Raw genomic sequence first — 15,580 nt, forward strand, 5'->3', positions numbered from 1 at the left:
GGTTCTGTGAGGCCTACCTTAATCGGGTCCCAGATCAATCCCCACCTAGCAACTATGCCCGGGCTCCGGATCAAAATTAGGCCTATGCCTCCATCATCAAAAGAGAGCAACCTGTGTGCCTATTTTTTTACTCCTTGTTAACCCTGAATGTACACAGAGTAACCCTAATTAACTCCTTCTTCCCTAAAAGCGGATCCTCACTAATTTCACCTCTGCATTCTGGAAAATCTGAGGAGGGTCTTCCGATTACCTCTCCCAGCTGGGGAATATGGGGTCAATCTCTCTATTTGTCCTGTTTGCCATTATGTTTGAAAGTGAAAGAAAATCTAAAATTTTAGATCGCCCAAAGACCAAGAATAGATGGGGAAATTTTCCAGTGGGGGCGCTAGTTCTGAAAACGATCAGGGATTCCTATCACTTCAGAGTGATATCACTGCCTGTCCAATAGGCAAAACAGGAAGTCATGGTAAATCTCCTGAATGGGGACACAGATGGCAAAAAAAAAAAAAAATGGCAGGGGTTATAACCCTCTCTTGTTTAAAATGGAAGAAAAAATTGCCTGTAGTTCAACTTAAATCAAAAACTGTTTTCAGTGGTCCTGAATGGTTGCATTATTTCATGCTTCTACATTTGAAACATTTTCATAACAACGGCACAATGCTCTGTGACAAACAAGCCGGCGTCCTAATTGAATATGTATTTCTCCTGCTAGTGAGGATAAAGGAGCTAATAAGATGTCAGACGATGGGCGGCCATTTAGAATACTAATTGTATTGTGTGTCTTTCACACTGCAGGCAGGTACAGAATGGGCGAGCGCTAATTAGTATGTAAATACCGCATTGAGATGCAGCCGAGAGGACGGAGGTCTGGCAAGGAGGTCTATGAGATTAATTAGGAGAGAGAATAAAAAAATAAAATATTATGTAAACTAAAGCTAAAGAGTTAATAGAGCATGAATGGGAAATTTGAAAGGAAATGATTGGCTTACAGCATATCTATATCCCTATAATAAAACTTTGGCAGAGATTCTAACATGGAAGAAAGTAAGAGGGGAATTTTAATATGTAAGTATTAGCCAGCAACACATGAATAAAAACTTTCAAATTCTTATTTTATCATGTGAAAAAAAGGAGAGTTTTCCTAAAGTGGACCATCGACCATTAACCCTTTCGCTGCCAGAGCCATTTTTTTTTTTTTTTTTTTAATTTATTTATTTATTTTTTTGCACGTTTAAAAAAATTATTTTAGGCCTGAAGATTATATAAAACCCCCACATATTTTCTGAAAGCAGACGCCCTAGAGAATAAAATAGTGGTAGTTACGATTTTTTATGCCACATGACATTAGTGCAGCAACATGTCGGGGAGAAATACACTAAAGTGAATTTTAGGGAACAAAAACACAATATATTACCCATTTTTTTATTTATTTTTTTCCATTAAAAATACCCATTTTTTAAAAAAAAGTATAAAAGATAAGGCTGCGCAGAGAAAACAGATACCCAACATGTCAAGCTCAAAATGACAGTAAAAAATACACTGAAGTGAAATTTGGGGTAGGAGTTCCAATTTTTTATATCACATGATATTAGCGCAACAGTTTACGAAAGGCAAAATTTCAGCAAAAAAATACACTAAAGGGAATTTTAAGAAAAAAAAACACAATATATTACCTGTTTTTTATAAAGTATAAAAGATGAGGTTGTGCTGAGTAAATACAGTAGATACCCAACATGTCAAGCCTTAAATTGAGTGCACCTGTGAAACTGCGTCAAATTTCCGTACCCTATATTTTCCATAGGTGATGCTTTAACTACTTCTGGACCGGAAGGTTTCACCCCTTAATGCCATTTTTTGTGATTCGGCACTGCATTAATTTAAGACAATTGCGTGGTCGTGCGACGCTGTACCCAATTAAAATTAATGTTTTTTTCCCCCACAAATAGAGCTTTCTTTTGGTGGTATTTGATCACCTGTGCGATTTTTATTTTTTGTGCTATAAACAAAAAAAAAAAAGTCAATTCTTAAAAAAAAAAACAACAATACTTTTTCACATTTTAGGCCAATTTGTATTCAGCTACATATCTTTGATAAAAAAAAAATCTCAATAACCGTTTTTTGATTGGTTTGGGAAAAAGTTATTGCGTCTACAAACTAGGGGAAAGATTTATTTAATTGAATTTTTATTTTTTTACTAGAAATGGCGGCGATCTGCGATTTTTAGTGGGACTGGGACATTGCGGCGGACAGATCGGACCCCTAACTGACATTTTTTACACTTTTGGGGGGACCAGTGACATTACTAAAAATCTGCACTTTTACTGTAATAATGACCACTGGCAGGGAAGGGGTTAACCCAGGGGCGATCAAAGGGTTAAGTGTGAGCCTAGGGGTGTTTTCTAACTGTATGGGGGAAGGGCTTGTGGAATCAACACAGAGACCTGTGATCCTATATAGAAGGATCACAGGCGCTCTGTGTTCATTCCAGAGAGAACAACGGCCTGATGTGCTTACAACAGCAGACAGTCGCTCTCTCTCCGCGGGGCGCGATTGTGGGTGCCCGGCGGAAAATGCGGCCGCCGGCCCCATGGTTCGGCTTCCCAGCTGCCTAATGGGGGCATGCGCCTCTGGTGGCGCGCACACGTCCCAGGAGCACTCCCTCGAACCAATGTACCCATACCTCGGTTCGCAAAGCTGAGCCAGCCTGCCGCAGTATATCTACCGCGGGCGGTCGGCAAGTGGTTAAAGCCCCTACAGGTCATCAGTTTAGAGTTAACCGTTAATTATTGGCCTAGAATTGCTGCTCTCATTCTGGCATATGTAACACATGTATCGCAATCATTTTCATGCGTAGAAGTCCCTGATGTGTGCATTTACTTTCAAAAGTGCGTGTATTATTTATTTTTTATTTTTATTTTTTTTGGGGGGGGGGCGATTTTAAGTGTTTGGGTCACTTGCAGCTTTATTTTTTTTAAACTTTTTTTTTTTTACCAAATGTTTTCTTTATCTCATAGGGGACTTCCCCTATGTGATACATTTTCCGGTGACAGGGACTCTTCAATGAGACATCAGGGGTCTAAAAGCCCCCTGATGTCTCACATGCTCTCTAATTCCACTAATGCATTTGTTTCCTCCCCAACCATTACCAGGGTATGTGGAAGCCATGCGGAGCTTCATAGTCAACGGACCACTTCCATCTGACAGTCAGATTATCAGATTTACACCCCCGATTTCACTGACACAGTTTCCACATCAGTGGCAGTAAAAGGGTTAAAATAGCGTTCTTCCTTCTGGCTCCTTCCCCTCCATCTTCCTCAATTGAAGGTTTTTATCTTATTTTTTTAAATGTGTTCTGACCTTTTTTAGTGCTGCACTTCCTTCTTTCTTGCCTAGGCAAAAATGATGTAGCGCCCCCTGTTGCCTCCTGGGATATCGCACGCAGGCAAAGCAAGTGTCAAGGCCTTAGACACCAGAATGTGTCTATTTGTGACAAAGGTCTCTGCATGGTCTTCGGGGACCTTTGTGCACATGCCAGAAATTTAAAAATGGTGGCATGGGAGAGGAGGGGCAAGTTCCTCTTATGACATTTAAAAATTATCCTGATTAGATCATAAAAATGTACTTTACAATCTCATAGTCATACACAATACATTGCAGATTCTTTTGTAAATGCTGATTGCATTTCTTGGACCTAAGTCTTCTTTTTTAAGGGGTAAGGTACAATTTAAAAAGATCATCTTATATAAAGGATTTTAATAGTTTTTTTCTACAAATGCATGTCTTTAACCATCAATGGAATGTCAGGATATCACCACTGAAGGAGCAATGAAGTTGCATCTGGGCCCTGTGGGCCGTGGACATCCACCAGCCACTAGGCTTTTGCCTATGCTCTTTGGAATCATTACATAGTTAGTGAGGTTGAAAAAAGACACCAGTCCATCCAGTTCAACTTATGGTGTGTGTGTGTGTGTGTCAATAGTACATTGTATACCCCTGTATGTTGTGGTCTTTAAAGCGGAGCACCGGCCGCAAAATCGTTATCTTAGATTTTGTGGCATCCACTTCCTTATTGTACCCTGAAAAAGAATTGGATATTCCCGAATTTTTTTTTTTTTACTTACCTTGTTTCAGCAGAAAATATACTCACCTTTCCTTCCACTTCCTCCCTGTGCGGCCGCGGCCCGCGCCGTCACTTCCTGTCCCGCAATGCGTCCTGGGAGCTCTTACTCATCACTCCCAGGAGGCAATGGGCAGTGACGTAGGCGGCCGGCCGCTCCTCTCATCCTCTCATCCTCCCAAACAGAAAATGACGCTATGAGAGGCGGAGCACAGCGCGGACGGCGCCAGCCTATTGCCAGTACTTTCCTTTGTTTGTTGGAGAGAGAGTGGAGTCACAGCCACAGCATAGTACTGGGCATGCGCGAGATTTCACGCTGCATTGATCGGCCCCCCTCCATCTACAACCAGGAAGCAGGGCATATATGTGCACACTGCGGCTTCGGGTGACCATGGAAAAGATGGCGGCGCTCTGCAAAAATTTTATATAGTAAGATTTTAGTATTGTCAATCTATTATTTACATGTATAAAATCGGATTAGCGGATGTAAGAAGGGCGGTGGATCACTGTTTGGGAGGTATTTAAAAAAAAACAAAACGAATCTGTGGCCGGAACTCCGCTTTAAGGCTCCCATCTAATAGTTTTTTGAAACTATTGATGCTCCTCCCTAATACCACTGTTTGTGGAAGATAATTCCACATCCTTACTGCTCTGACAGTAAAGAACCCTATATGCAGTTTATGGTTAAACCGCTTCTCCTCTAATTTTAGTGAGTGGCCACGTGTCTTATTAAATTCCGTTTCGCTGAATAGTTTGTTCCTTATGCTAGGGTCACCAGTACAGTATTTGTACATTGATATCATATCCCCCCTCAATCGTCTCTTCTCCAGAGAGAATAAGTTCAGTGCTTGCAGTCTTTCCTCATAGCTGATGTCTTCCATTCCCCTAATTATTTTTGTTGCCCTTCTCTGGACTTTCTCCAGTTCCAGCACATCCTTCCTGAGGACCGGTGCCCAGAACTGGACAGCATACTCCAGATGTGGCCGGACCAGAGTCTTGTAGAGTGGGAGAATAATCTCTTTATTTCTGGAGTGAATCCCCTTTTTTACACATCCCAGTATTCTGTTGGCTTTGCTTGCAGCAGCCTGGCATTGCATGCCACTGCTGAGCTTGTCGTATACTAGGACCCCCAGGTCCTTTTCCATCCTGGATTCCCCCAGAGGATCACCGCCTAGAGAGTAATTTGCATTCATATTTTTGGCACCCAAATTAACTGGTTACTGACTGCCCGCCGCCTTTTTACTGCGGCAGTGCGGCCCTCCTGCGTAAACCCACGTAGACCTACGCTGATCGCACACCTGCAGCTAGGGGGCGAGCATGTGCCACTGATGGCACGCTCCCGCCCCCACTCAGCAGCGGGGACTCCGATGCATGGGGCAGACGGCTCCTATTGCCGCCTGACACCCGCGATCGCTCCCTGCTGAGAGAGAAGAACGGTCAGCTGTTGTAAACACAGCTGACCGTTCTTCTCTCTGGAATGATCACAGAGTGTCTGTGATCCTTCTATATAGGATCACATGTCTCTATGGTCATTTCAGAAGCCACGCTCCCTACAGTTAGCATCACTCCCCTAGGCTCACATTTAACCCCTTGATCACCCACAATGTTAACCCCTTCCCTGCCAGTGTCATTATTACAGTAACAGTGCATATTTTTAGCACTGATTACTGTAGTAATGTCACTGGTCCCCCCAAAAGTGTCAAAAATGTCAGTTAGGGGTCTGATCTGTCCGCCGCAATGTCGCAGTCCCGCTAAAAATCGCAGATCACTGCCATTACTAGAAAAAAAAAAAAGACATAAATCTTTCCTGTAGTTAGTAGACGTGATAACTTTTGTGCAAACCAATCAAAATACTCTTATTGGGATTTATTTTTACCAAAAATTTGTAGCAGCATACAAATTAGCCTAAAATGTTAAAAAATTTTGATTTTTTAATTTTTTTTGGGAATGTTATATAGCAGAATGTGAAAAATATTGTTTTTTTTTTTTTCAGGATTGTCGCTCTTTTTTTGTTTATAGCGTAAAAAATAAAATTGACACAGGTGATCAAATACCACCAAAAGAAAGCTCTATTTGTGGGAAAACATTAATTTTATTTGGGTACAGCGTTGCATGGCCGCGCAATTGTCTTTTAAAGTAACGCGTGGCCGAATTGCAAAATATGGCCTGGTCATTAAGGGGGCAAATCCTTCCGGTCCAGAACTGGTTAATTACCTTACATTTTCCAACATTAAACCTCATTTGCCATGTAGTTGCCCACCCCATTATTTTGTTCAGGTCTTGTAAGGTTTCCACATCCTGCATAGAAGTTATTGCCTTGCTTAGCTTTGTATAATCCACAAATACTGAGACTGAGCTGGTCGTCCCATCATCTAGATCGTTTATGGATAAATTAACCACTTGCTGACCAGTCACGTTGACTGTACTGCGGCAAAGTGGCTCGTTCCCGTCCAGCGACGTAGACCTACGTCGCTGGACTCCTCCCACTGTGGGCGGCGTGCTCGCACCGCCGGAGGCTCGCTCCCGCTGTATTCAGTCACAGCGGGAGTCGGGCCAGGGGAGGAGCGGCAGTGATCACCGCTGCTCTTCCCCGATCGTCGGGGAATCGAGTTTGGAGATCCGCCCGCTTGTGTAAACAGAGCGGGCGGATCTCCTAAGTGACAGGCAGGGTCAGATTGCAGGGTTCAGCATAGATGAGCATGTGATCTGTCCCTGTGTCACTCAGTCACCTCCCCCCACACACGTCAGTAAGCACCAGGCATACATTAACCCCTCCCTCTCCAATAAAAATTAACTCCTTCCCTGCCAGTGTCATTTTTACAGTAACAGTGCATATATATAGCACTGATTACTGTAGTAATGTCACTGGTAAAGTGTCAAAAATGTCCGATCTGTCCGCCGCAATGTCGCAGTCCCGCAAAAAAAATCGCAGATCGCCGCCATTACTCGTTAAAAAAAAACACCAAAAATGACAGAAATCTTTCCCTTAGTTAGTAAACGCAATAACTTTTGCGCAAACCAATCAAAATACGCTTATTGCGATTTTTTTTTTTACCAAAAATATGTAGCAGAAAACAAATTAGTCTAAAATGATAAAAAATTTTGATTTTTAAATTTTTTGGGGGGGGAATTTCATATAAAAAATTGTGAAAAATATTGTTATTTTTTCAAAATTGTCGCTCTTTTTTGTTCATAGCGCAAAAAAGTAAAAATCGCACAGGTGATCAAATACCATCAAAAGAAAGCTCTGTTTGTGGGATAAAAGGACATCAATTTCGTTTGGGTACGGCGTTGCATGACCGCGCAATTGTCAGGTAAAGTCGCACAGTGCCGAATCGCAAAAAGTGGCCCAGATGTAAGACAGCAAAATCCTCCGGTGGTAAAGTGGTTTAAACAGGATTGGTCCCAGGACAGATCTGAGTACTCAGATCTGACAAGTTTCCACCAACTTGTTTCAAATTGTGAACATGCCAGTGGGGATGCTGGGTGATGTAATTTGGCCAAATTTGCAAATCACAAATATACTTTAAAAAGGAAAAAAAAAAAACATAGTGCTCTCCATTTGTGTAAAAATGTTCATAAAAACTTTATTAAAATGCACTCACAAAACCAAACCAAGCTTTCCATTGATTGTACACAGGAGCAGTGACAGATCTCACCGCTTCTGTGTGAACGATGTCCGCGACTCACTGGACCGGTGGCTGTCCAAGGCCATAACAAGGGGTGGGCAGGAGGGGAAACTGCCCTGGGCACTGTAGTATCATGTGGTGGGGGGGGGATTTGTGTTGAGAAGGGGAATTTGGAGATGGGCAATGGGTAATAGTTGTTCTAGGAGGGCAAATTTGGTGGTGATTTGGGGGGGATTTGTGTTGGGAGGGGGGATGGGGAAAGAGGATTTGTGTTAGGAGGGGGGATTTGAGGAGTTTGTGCTATAAAAGTAATATGGTATAGGGGAAATATATATATTTTTTTGCAGGGGGGGGGGGGAATTTGTCTTAGTAGGGATGATTGGGGTTATTTTGCTAGGAGGGGGCATTTGTGGGGGGATATGTGCTAGAATGGGGGATTGGGGGATTTGGAGTTTGGGGGCTCCACATATGGTGGAAGATTGCATTGGGCAGAAGCAGAGATCCTGCAAGAGAGAGAAAAGCTACTTGCTTTAAAGAGACAGTGCTCTCAATTTTTTGCTGGACTTTGAAAAATTTATTGGGGAGTAACTGAAGATGGGGCGGTCAAAGCTCCTGAAAAAAGCAAAGATGGCTGAGATGAGAGACCGAATTTTATGGATGGAGGGGATATTACCGCCTGAACGAGCCCCATACATGCCTGAACAGAGTCTGCTGAGGAGAAAGGATGTTGTCCCTAGCAACACTGGTGCAAATGGACCAGTTATGGAGATGCAATGTTCTCAGGTGGAAAGTAAACCCAAAATGGAGGAGATGCTGAAGCAACTGATTATATTGAATGCAGCTCAACAGCAGGCAAATGTGGATTTTCAGCGGAGCTTTGCAGCTCAACAACAGGCTCACCAAGAGAGCATGGCAGCTTACCGAGAGGACATGGTAGGCTTGGAACAGAGACACCAGCAGCAAATGGAGGCCATCGTTTTGGAGTCTTTGTGCATGGCTGAGCTGGATGTCTTGAAAAGACAACTGGAAGAAAAGGAAGTCCTGCATGTTGCAGAGATTGAGGTTCTGGAGACAAGTTTGCAGAGTCTACAGCAATCCTCTAGGGAGAGGGAACAAGCCTTGGAGTTGCTTAGGATGGAGCAGGAAAAGAATGAACAACTCAGGTCTCAGGTGTTACAGTGGGAAGAATCCACTGCTCTTCTTTTTGTCGAGTTGCAAAAATGTCAAGAGACTATAAGGGAGAAAGATACCATCCTCATGGAAAAGGAAATTGAAGTTCAGACTTTGCAGGAGCAAAATATGGGTGATATGTTTGAGTTGCGTAATCAGCTGGCACAAAGTCTTCAGTCTTTAGAAGCTACCAAAATAGACCTGCAAAAGAACAGAATGTCTCTCTGAAAACCACCTAGTGGAGAAAACTAAGGCTGTTGATGAAAATGTGAAGCAAATTAATAAGTGCCTTTCCGAGAATATTACCAAAATGAAACTGGTGAAAGACAGGTGGCAGAAGTTTGATCATGATCTTGAGATACATTCCATGTGGAGTTCAGATAAAGAAAAGGAACTAGGTGACCTTGACCGGTCAAATAGTTCAGCAGATATGCAATTCAACCAAATCAAGGAAATACTAAAGGAGCTACAAGGGAAAAGTAATGCAATAGCAGAAAGTGCATTGAAGAAACATGTAATAGACTGTGTTGTTGCAGTTCCATGCTTCTTCACTGATGCAGAGAGGAGGTCTGTAATAAATACCACACAGATCGCTGGGCTCAACTGTCTACGGCTAATTAATGAAACTACTGCCTTTGACCCATATGTTGGTGGAAGGAAAGTTGATGATGTTCTTGTTGGCTACTTCTGTGAAGAATTTGGCAAGAAATATAAACTGGATATCACAAATCAAATATTAGGCCTTTACTGCGACTCGCTCCGGAGGGCGAAAAGCTTAAGAAGTTGATGAGTGCAAATGCTTCAGATCTGCCTCTAAATATTGAATGTTTTATGAATGATATTGATGTCTCTGGAAAAATGAACAGGGGTCACTTTAAAGAAATGTGTGACAGCCTGTTGTCGCAAATTGAAGGCCCTTTGCACAGCATCTTAGAGCAAGCCAAGCTCAAGAAAGAAGATCATTCCCTTTTACAACAAAGAGTCCATGATTGTGTACAGCTGTATGGAGAAGCAACTCAAGTCACAGAAAGATGTCAAGAGTCCCTGTCCAAATTAGGAGACTTCTTAAGAATACATGCGGACTCTCTAGGAGTCCTTCAAACCTTAAAAGAAACAGTAGTGGGAGCAGGCAGCGTGGATCAAGACAAAACAGGTCCACTAGAAAAAGTACAGATATTACTTGGAACAAAGCTAAGTGAAGCAGAGGTTCTCAAAGTTTTGTGGAAATCATGTATTGATTGCAGAGAGAGGCGGCTCAAGACTGTTGAAGACATTAAAGTTAAGACTAGCAAAATTGAGTTGCCTATGGATCACGGTCCTCCATGGTGGATAGGACAGACGGTTATGCAGGACAAACTTGAGAAGGAGCGAAATGATGCCAAAAATGCAGTTGAGGAATGTGTATATGAGATGAGGGACAAGCTGTGTGGCCTTTATGAGAAATCTGTCAATGAAGATGACGGAAACAGTTTCATCCTGAAGCTTGAAGATACAGAGAATTGGCTATATGAAGATGGAAAGGATCAGCCAAAACAAGTGTATATAGAAAAGCTAACGGACTTAAAGAAAGCGCCAACCCTACAAGCATTTGAACAAAGGTTAGCATTTGTTAATGAACTGGAGAGGGAAATTAATTCATATCAGCATGAAAGACAGTGGCTGATGGAAAAAGCAAAGTAGATTTCTCAGAAGGATTTATCTCTGGCAGCTGAAGAAGACAAAGAATCGAATGGATTCAACATTACTTGGGAAGATACTAGGAGGCATATCAGTGAGAGTCAAGAGCAGTACCTGACACATGCGTGCCTGGCAACCTGTGTCCCAACCCTAAGGTTGAAACAAGAGGGGGGGGGGTATGTGACAGGAAGTCAGGTAAATCTGTGGATGTTGTCACAGACAGGAGATACATTTCCACCTGGTTTAGAAAATTCGCCAATTACTATAGGGTGTCGGCTGCAGAGGTAGCCAGAAAGGTGTAAGGACGTTGAAAAGACTTCAGCTGTTCAGAATGATGCAATTATGGCCTCTATAAGTTATCCAGAGGATGATTACTGATCGCTGCCTCCTGAAGCTGTGTGAGTATAGGAGAGCAGTCAGCTGAAAGACTTCTGAAGCGATGTGCGCTGAGGAGAGCAGTAAGACTGTAGACTTCTCAAGGTGAGGTCATGGATTGTTTCTGTGTGAAAAAAAAACAAATGGACATTTTCTGTGTGAAGAGAAAATACATGGACTATTGATTGTCTGCTGTATGATCAGCAGTGTCTGTCCAGCAGTAGGTTGGGACAGACTCCCTAGGTAGGTTCCTGTGTGTGAAGGTAGACGCCCACAGTGGCAAGGGTTTATTTTATTTTATGTTTGTTTTGAATTATGCTGTTTTTGATGCTTGCACTTGTGTGAAGAAAATTGCAAGAATAAACCATAGACTGCTGTTTTCAACTACTCCTTGGCTATCTCTCTGTGTAACGAACCCCCCCAAGGGGTCACCCTCTCTCGCTACCGAGCTAATCCCTCACAATATATATATATATATATATATATATATATATATATATATATATATATATAATGTTTGGGGGTTCTAAGTAGTTTTCTAGCAAAAAAAAATGATTTTAGCTTGTAAACACCAAGTGTCAAAAATAGGCCCGGTCTTAAAGTGGAAAATTGTAAATAATACACAAATAGAAATATAAAATGCAGCACTTAAAATGAAGCTGCCTCACAATGAAACATTACATTAAAAACTCAATAACATGATTATAAAATGATTACTAAAAATTAATTATAGTTTTACTTTATTTATACAGATGCTTTTACTCTCATATCTCCACCCAAAACCATTTTTATCTTTTTTTTTTTTTTTAACAGCACTAATATTTCAGGAAGAGATGGTAGTGTTTTCTTTTTTTTTTTGGGGGGGGGGGGGGTTTAGCAGCACTAATATTTCAGGAAGCGATGGTAGTGTTTTGTTTTATTTTATTTATTTATTTATTTTTGCAGCAATAAAGCAATAATATTTCAGGAAGCAACGGTAGTGTTTTTTTTGTTTTTTTGGGGGGGAGTTTTTTGAGCAGCACTAATATTTCAGGAAGCGATGGTAGTGTGTTGGTTTTTTTTTGTTTTTTTAGCAGCACTAATATTTCAGGAAGTGATGGTAGTGTTTTATTTTATTTATTTTTTATTTATTTATTCTTTTTAGCAGCAATAATATTTCAGGAAGCAACGGTAGTGTTAGTGTTTTGTTTTTTTTTTTTTTGTTTTCTTTTCTTTTATTTTTTTTTAGCAGCAATAATATTTCAGGAAGCGATATTAGTGTTCCTTTAAACGGCACAAAGAAGTACAAAAAAAAAAAAGAACAGGGGAAAAAAAAAATGAACATTTTCCCTCATTTAAATATTATAATTAAGTTGCTAACTTGCCTAAATACCGTCATTATGTCTGGAAGAGGCTCATTATCATGCAAATGGTGCAGCGTTTCCCCCGTAATGACATGTTTAGCGCTTTAATTTTCGGCTTGAGTCTGAGGTTGTTGTTTTGTTTAATTTGCTTGTCTGATGCGCGATTGTGTGTTTGCAGACTCGGCTTTATTATAGGAAAGCCTTTCCGCCTCGCCCAGCAATTTTATTTTATTTTTTTTTTAATTCTTGTCTTTTTTTTGCTTAGTGTTATTCATCATCGATTCCGATTTTTATTTTTTGTTTTCCAGCCTTGTGACGGAAGCGGCATTCGCGAGCGGTCAGCAGTCCCCATCAGACAGGCGGAGGAAGGCAAGGCTTGTCATATCGCCGCTGAGACCGAGCCGTGTACGCTGAATAAGAACTGCTTTCATTACGAGTACAATGTGACAGGTATGACACCCATAGGCCGATCGATTTATTATCAAACATTTTAATTTAATCTTATTTAAAATATATATATATTTTTTTATGGAGTCCATTTAGGGACACATCCAATAGAATATTCCCATTGCACACATTACTGGGAAATACTTGAAGCTGGTGCTGTACCTACCAGCTGCTAATTGGCATCAAAAGCATATACTCACAGGCCGCTTTATTAGGTACACCTGTTCAATGGCTTGGTAACACAAATTGCTAATCAGCCAATCACATGGCAGCAACTGAATGCATTTAATCATCTATGTGGTGAAGACGACTTGCTGAAGTTCAAATTGAGCATCACAGTGGGGAAGAAAGGGGATTTAAGTGACTTTGAACGTGGCATGATTGTTGGTACCAGACAGACTGTTCTGAATGTTTCACAAACTGCTGATATATTGGGATTTTCACTCACAACCATCTCTCGGGTGTACAGAGAATGGTCCGAAAAAGAGAAAATATCCAGTAAGTGACAGTTGTGTGGAGGGAAATGCCTTGTTGATGTCAGAGGAGAATGGGCAGACTGGTTCCAGATGATAGAAAGGCAACAGTAACTCAAATAACCACTCGTTATTTACAAACAAGGTATGCAGAATACCATCTACGCACAACGCATTGAACCTTAAAGCAGAAGACCACACCGGTGCCACTCCTGTCAGCTAAGAACAGGAAACTGAGGCTACAATTGGCACAGGATCACCATAATTGGACAATAGAAGATTGGAAAAACATTGCCTGGTCTGATGAGTCTCGATATCTGCTGCAGCATTTAGATGGTAGGGTCAGAATTTGGTGTAAATAACATGAAAGCATGGATCCATCCTGCCTTGTATCAACGGTTCAGGCTGGTGATGTAATGGTGTGGGGGATATTTTCTTGGCACACTTTTGGCCCCTTATGGCGCTTTTCCACTGCATGGAACCGTAACGGTTCGGCATGCTTTTGTGCTTTTCCACTGCTGGTACCGCATGGTATAGTGTCGGAACGGTTCGGTACGGTATAGGTTTGCTTTTCCACTGCATGGAACCGAACGGTACGGCTCTGAAAAAACAGTACCTACTCGATTGTGGTTCCAACAGGTACCAAACCGGTACCATATCCCACAATCCTTTGCATGCAGTCACTACTAGCCACTGATTGGTCAGAGAATCCCACCCACCCCGTTGTTATCCCACCCACTTAACTTTAGTACTACTTTAGTGGAAAAGCAAACCTATACCGTACCGTACCGAACCGTTCCAACACCGTACCATGCGGTACCAGCAGTGGAAAAGCAAACTGGGCCAATCAGGGCCGAGTAGAGCCGAGCCGGTACGAGCCGGTACTTGCAGTGGAAAAGTGCCATTAGTACCAATTGAGCATCGTTTAAATGCCACAGCCTACCTGAGTATTGTTGCTGACCATGTCCATCCCTTAAGCCCCGTACACACGTACCGATTGTCCAGTGCTGTCGTGTTGGTTGAAATGTGCTCTAGACTGCACACGAATTTTGTCGGCCAACAATAACCAACTTCAGAAGTGATGTCATGTGCTGGTTAACTTTCCGTGTGTTTTTTCTTCTCTGAGCATGCCCAGTCTTGCTCATCTGCTTTAGTTGGCCGAAATCTGTACTGACTGAAGAACAATCGGCCATTCTTTGTTGGCCTACAAAAATTTTATAGCCTGCACACCAGATTTTGTTCGGCTGAAAAGTCGCAGTCGGTTGTCGGAAGCATCATACTAACAAGCCGACAATCGGCCGATTGGACGTTGGCCGAATATTTACGGCCGACAATCGCTACGTGTGTATGGGCCATTAATGACTACAGTGTCCCCATCTTCTGATGGCTCCTTCCAGCAGGATAATGCACCATGTCACAAAGCTCTAATCTTCTCACCACTGGTTTCTTCACCATGACAATGAGGTCACCGTACTTCCCCAAAAAAGAAATGTAAAAATCAAAATTGTGTTTTGTGCTTTTGTGCTTTTCCACTGCTGGTACCGCATGGTATAGTGTCGGAACGGTTCGGTACGGTATAGGTTTGCTTTTCCACTGCATGGAACCGAACGGTACGGCTCTGAAAAAACAGTACCTACTCGATTGTGGTTCCAACAGGTACCAAACCGGTACCATATCCCACAATCCTTTGCATGCAGTCACTACTAGCCACTGATTGGTCAGAGAATCCCACCCACCCCGTTGTTATCCCACCCACTTAACTTTAGTACTACTTTAGTGGAAAAGCAAACCTATACCGTACCGTACCGAACCGTTCCAACACCGTACCATGCGGTACCAGCAGTGGAAAAGCAAACTGGGCCAATCAGGGCCGAGTAGAGCCGAGCCGGTACGAGCCGGTACTTGCAGTGGAAAAGTGCCATTAGTACCAATTGAGCATCGTTTAAATGCCACAGCCTACCTGAGTATTGTTGCTGACCATGTCCATCCCTTAAGCCCCGTACACACGTACCGATTGTCCAGTGCTGTCGTGTTGGTTGAAATGTGCTCTAGACTGCACACGAATTTTGTCGGCCAACAATAACCAACTTCAGAAGTGATGTCATGTGCTGGTTAACTTTCCGTGTGTTTTTTCTTCTCTGAGCATGCCCAGTCTTGCTCATCTGCTTTAGTTGGCCGAAATCTGTACTGACTGAAGAACAATCGGCCATTCTTTGTTGGCCTACAAAAATTTTATAGCCTGCACACCAGATTTTGTTCGGCTGAAAAGTCGCAGTCGGTTGTCGGAAGCATCATACTAACAAGCCGACAATCGGCCGATTGGACGTTGGCCGAATATTTACGGCCGAC

At 42.2% G+C, this 15,580-nt stretch overlaps 1 protein-coding gene across 1 annotated transcript in view; it reads left to right on the forward strand.

Moving 5' to 3' along the window:
• Positions 1–15,580, forward strand: part of THSD7A (thrombospondin type 1 domain containing 7A) — a 518,460-nt gene that overhangs the window by 455,387 nt on the left and 47,493 nt on the right. Inside the window, exon 19 of the mRNA XM_082258557.1 lies at positions 12,620–12,761. Within this exon, the coding sequence (XP_082114683.1) occupies positions 12,620–12,761 (142 nt within the window). The remainder of the gene's footprint in view (positions 1–12,619; positions 12,762–15,580) is intronic.

The sequence above is a fragment of the Pelophylax lessonae genome (assembly GCF_965119305.1).
Source record: "Pelophylax lessonae genome assembly, chromosome: 5".
Taxonomy (NCBI): domain Eukaryota; kingdom Metazoa; phylum Chordata; class Amphibia; order Anura; family Ranidae; genus Pelophylax; species Pelophylax lessonae.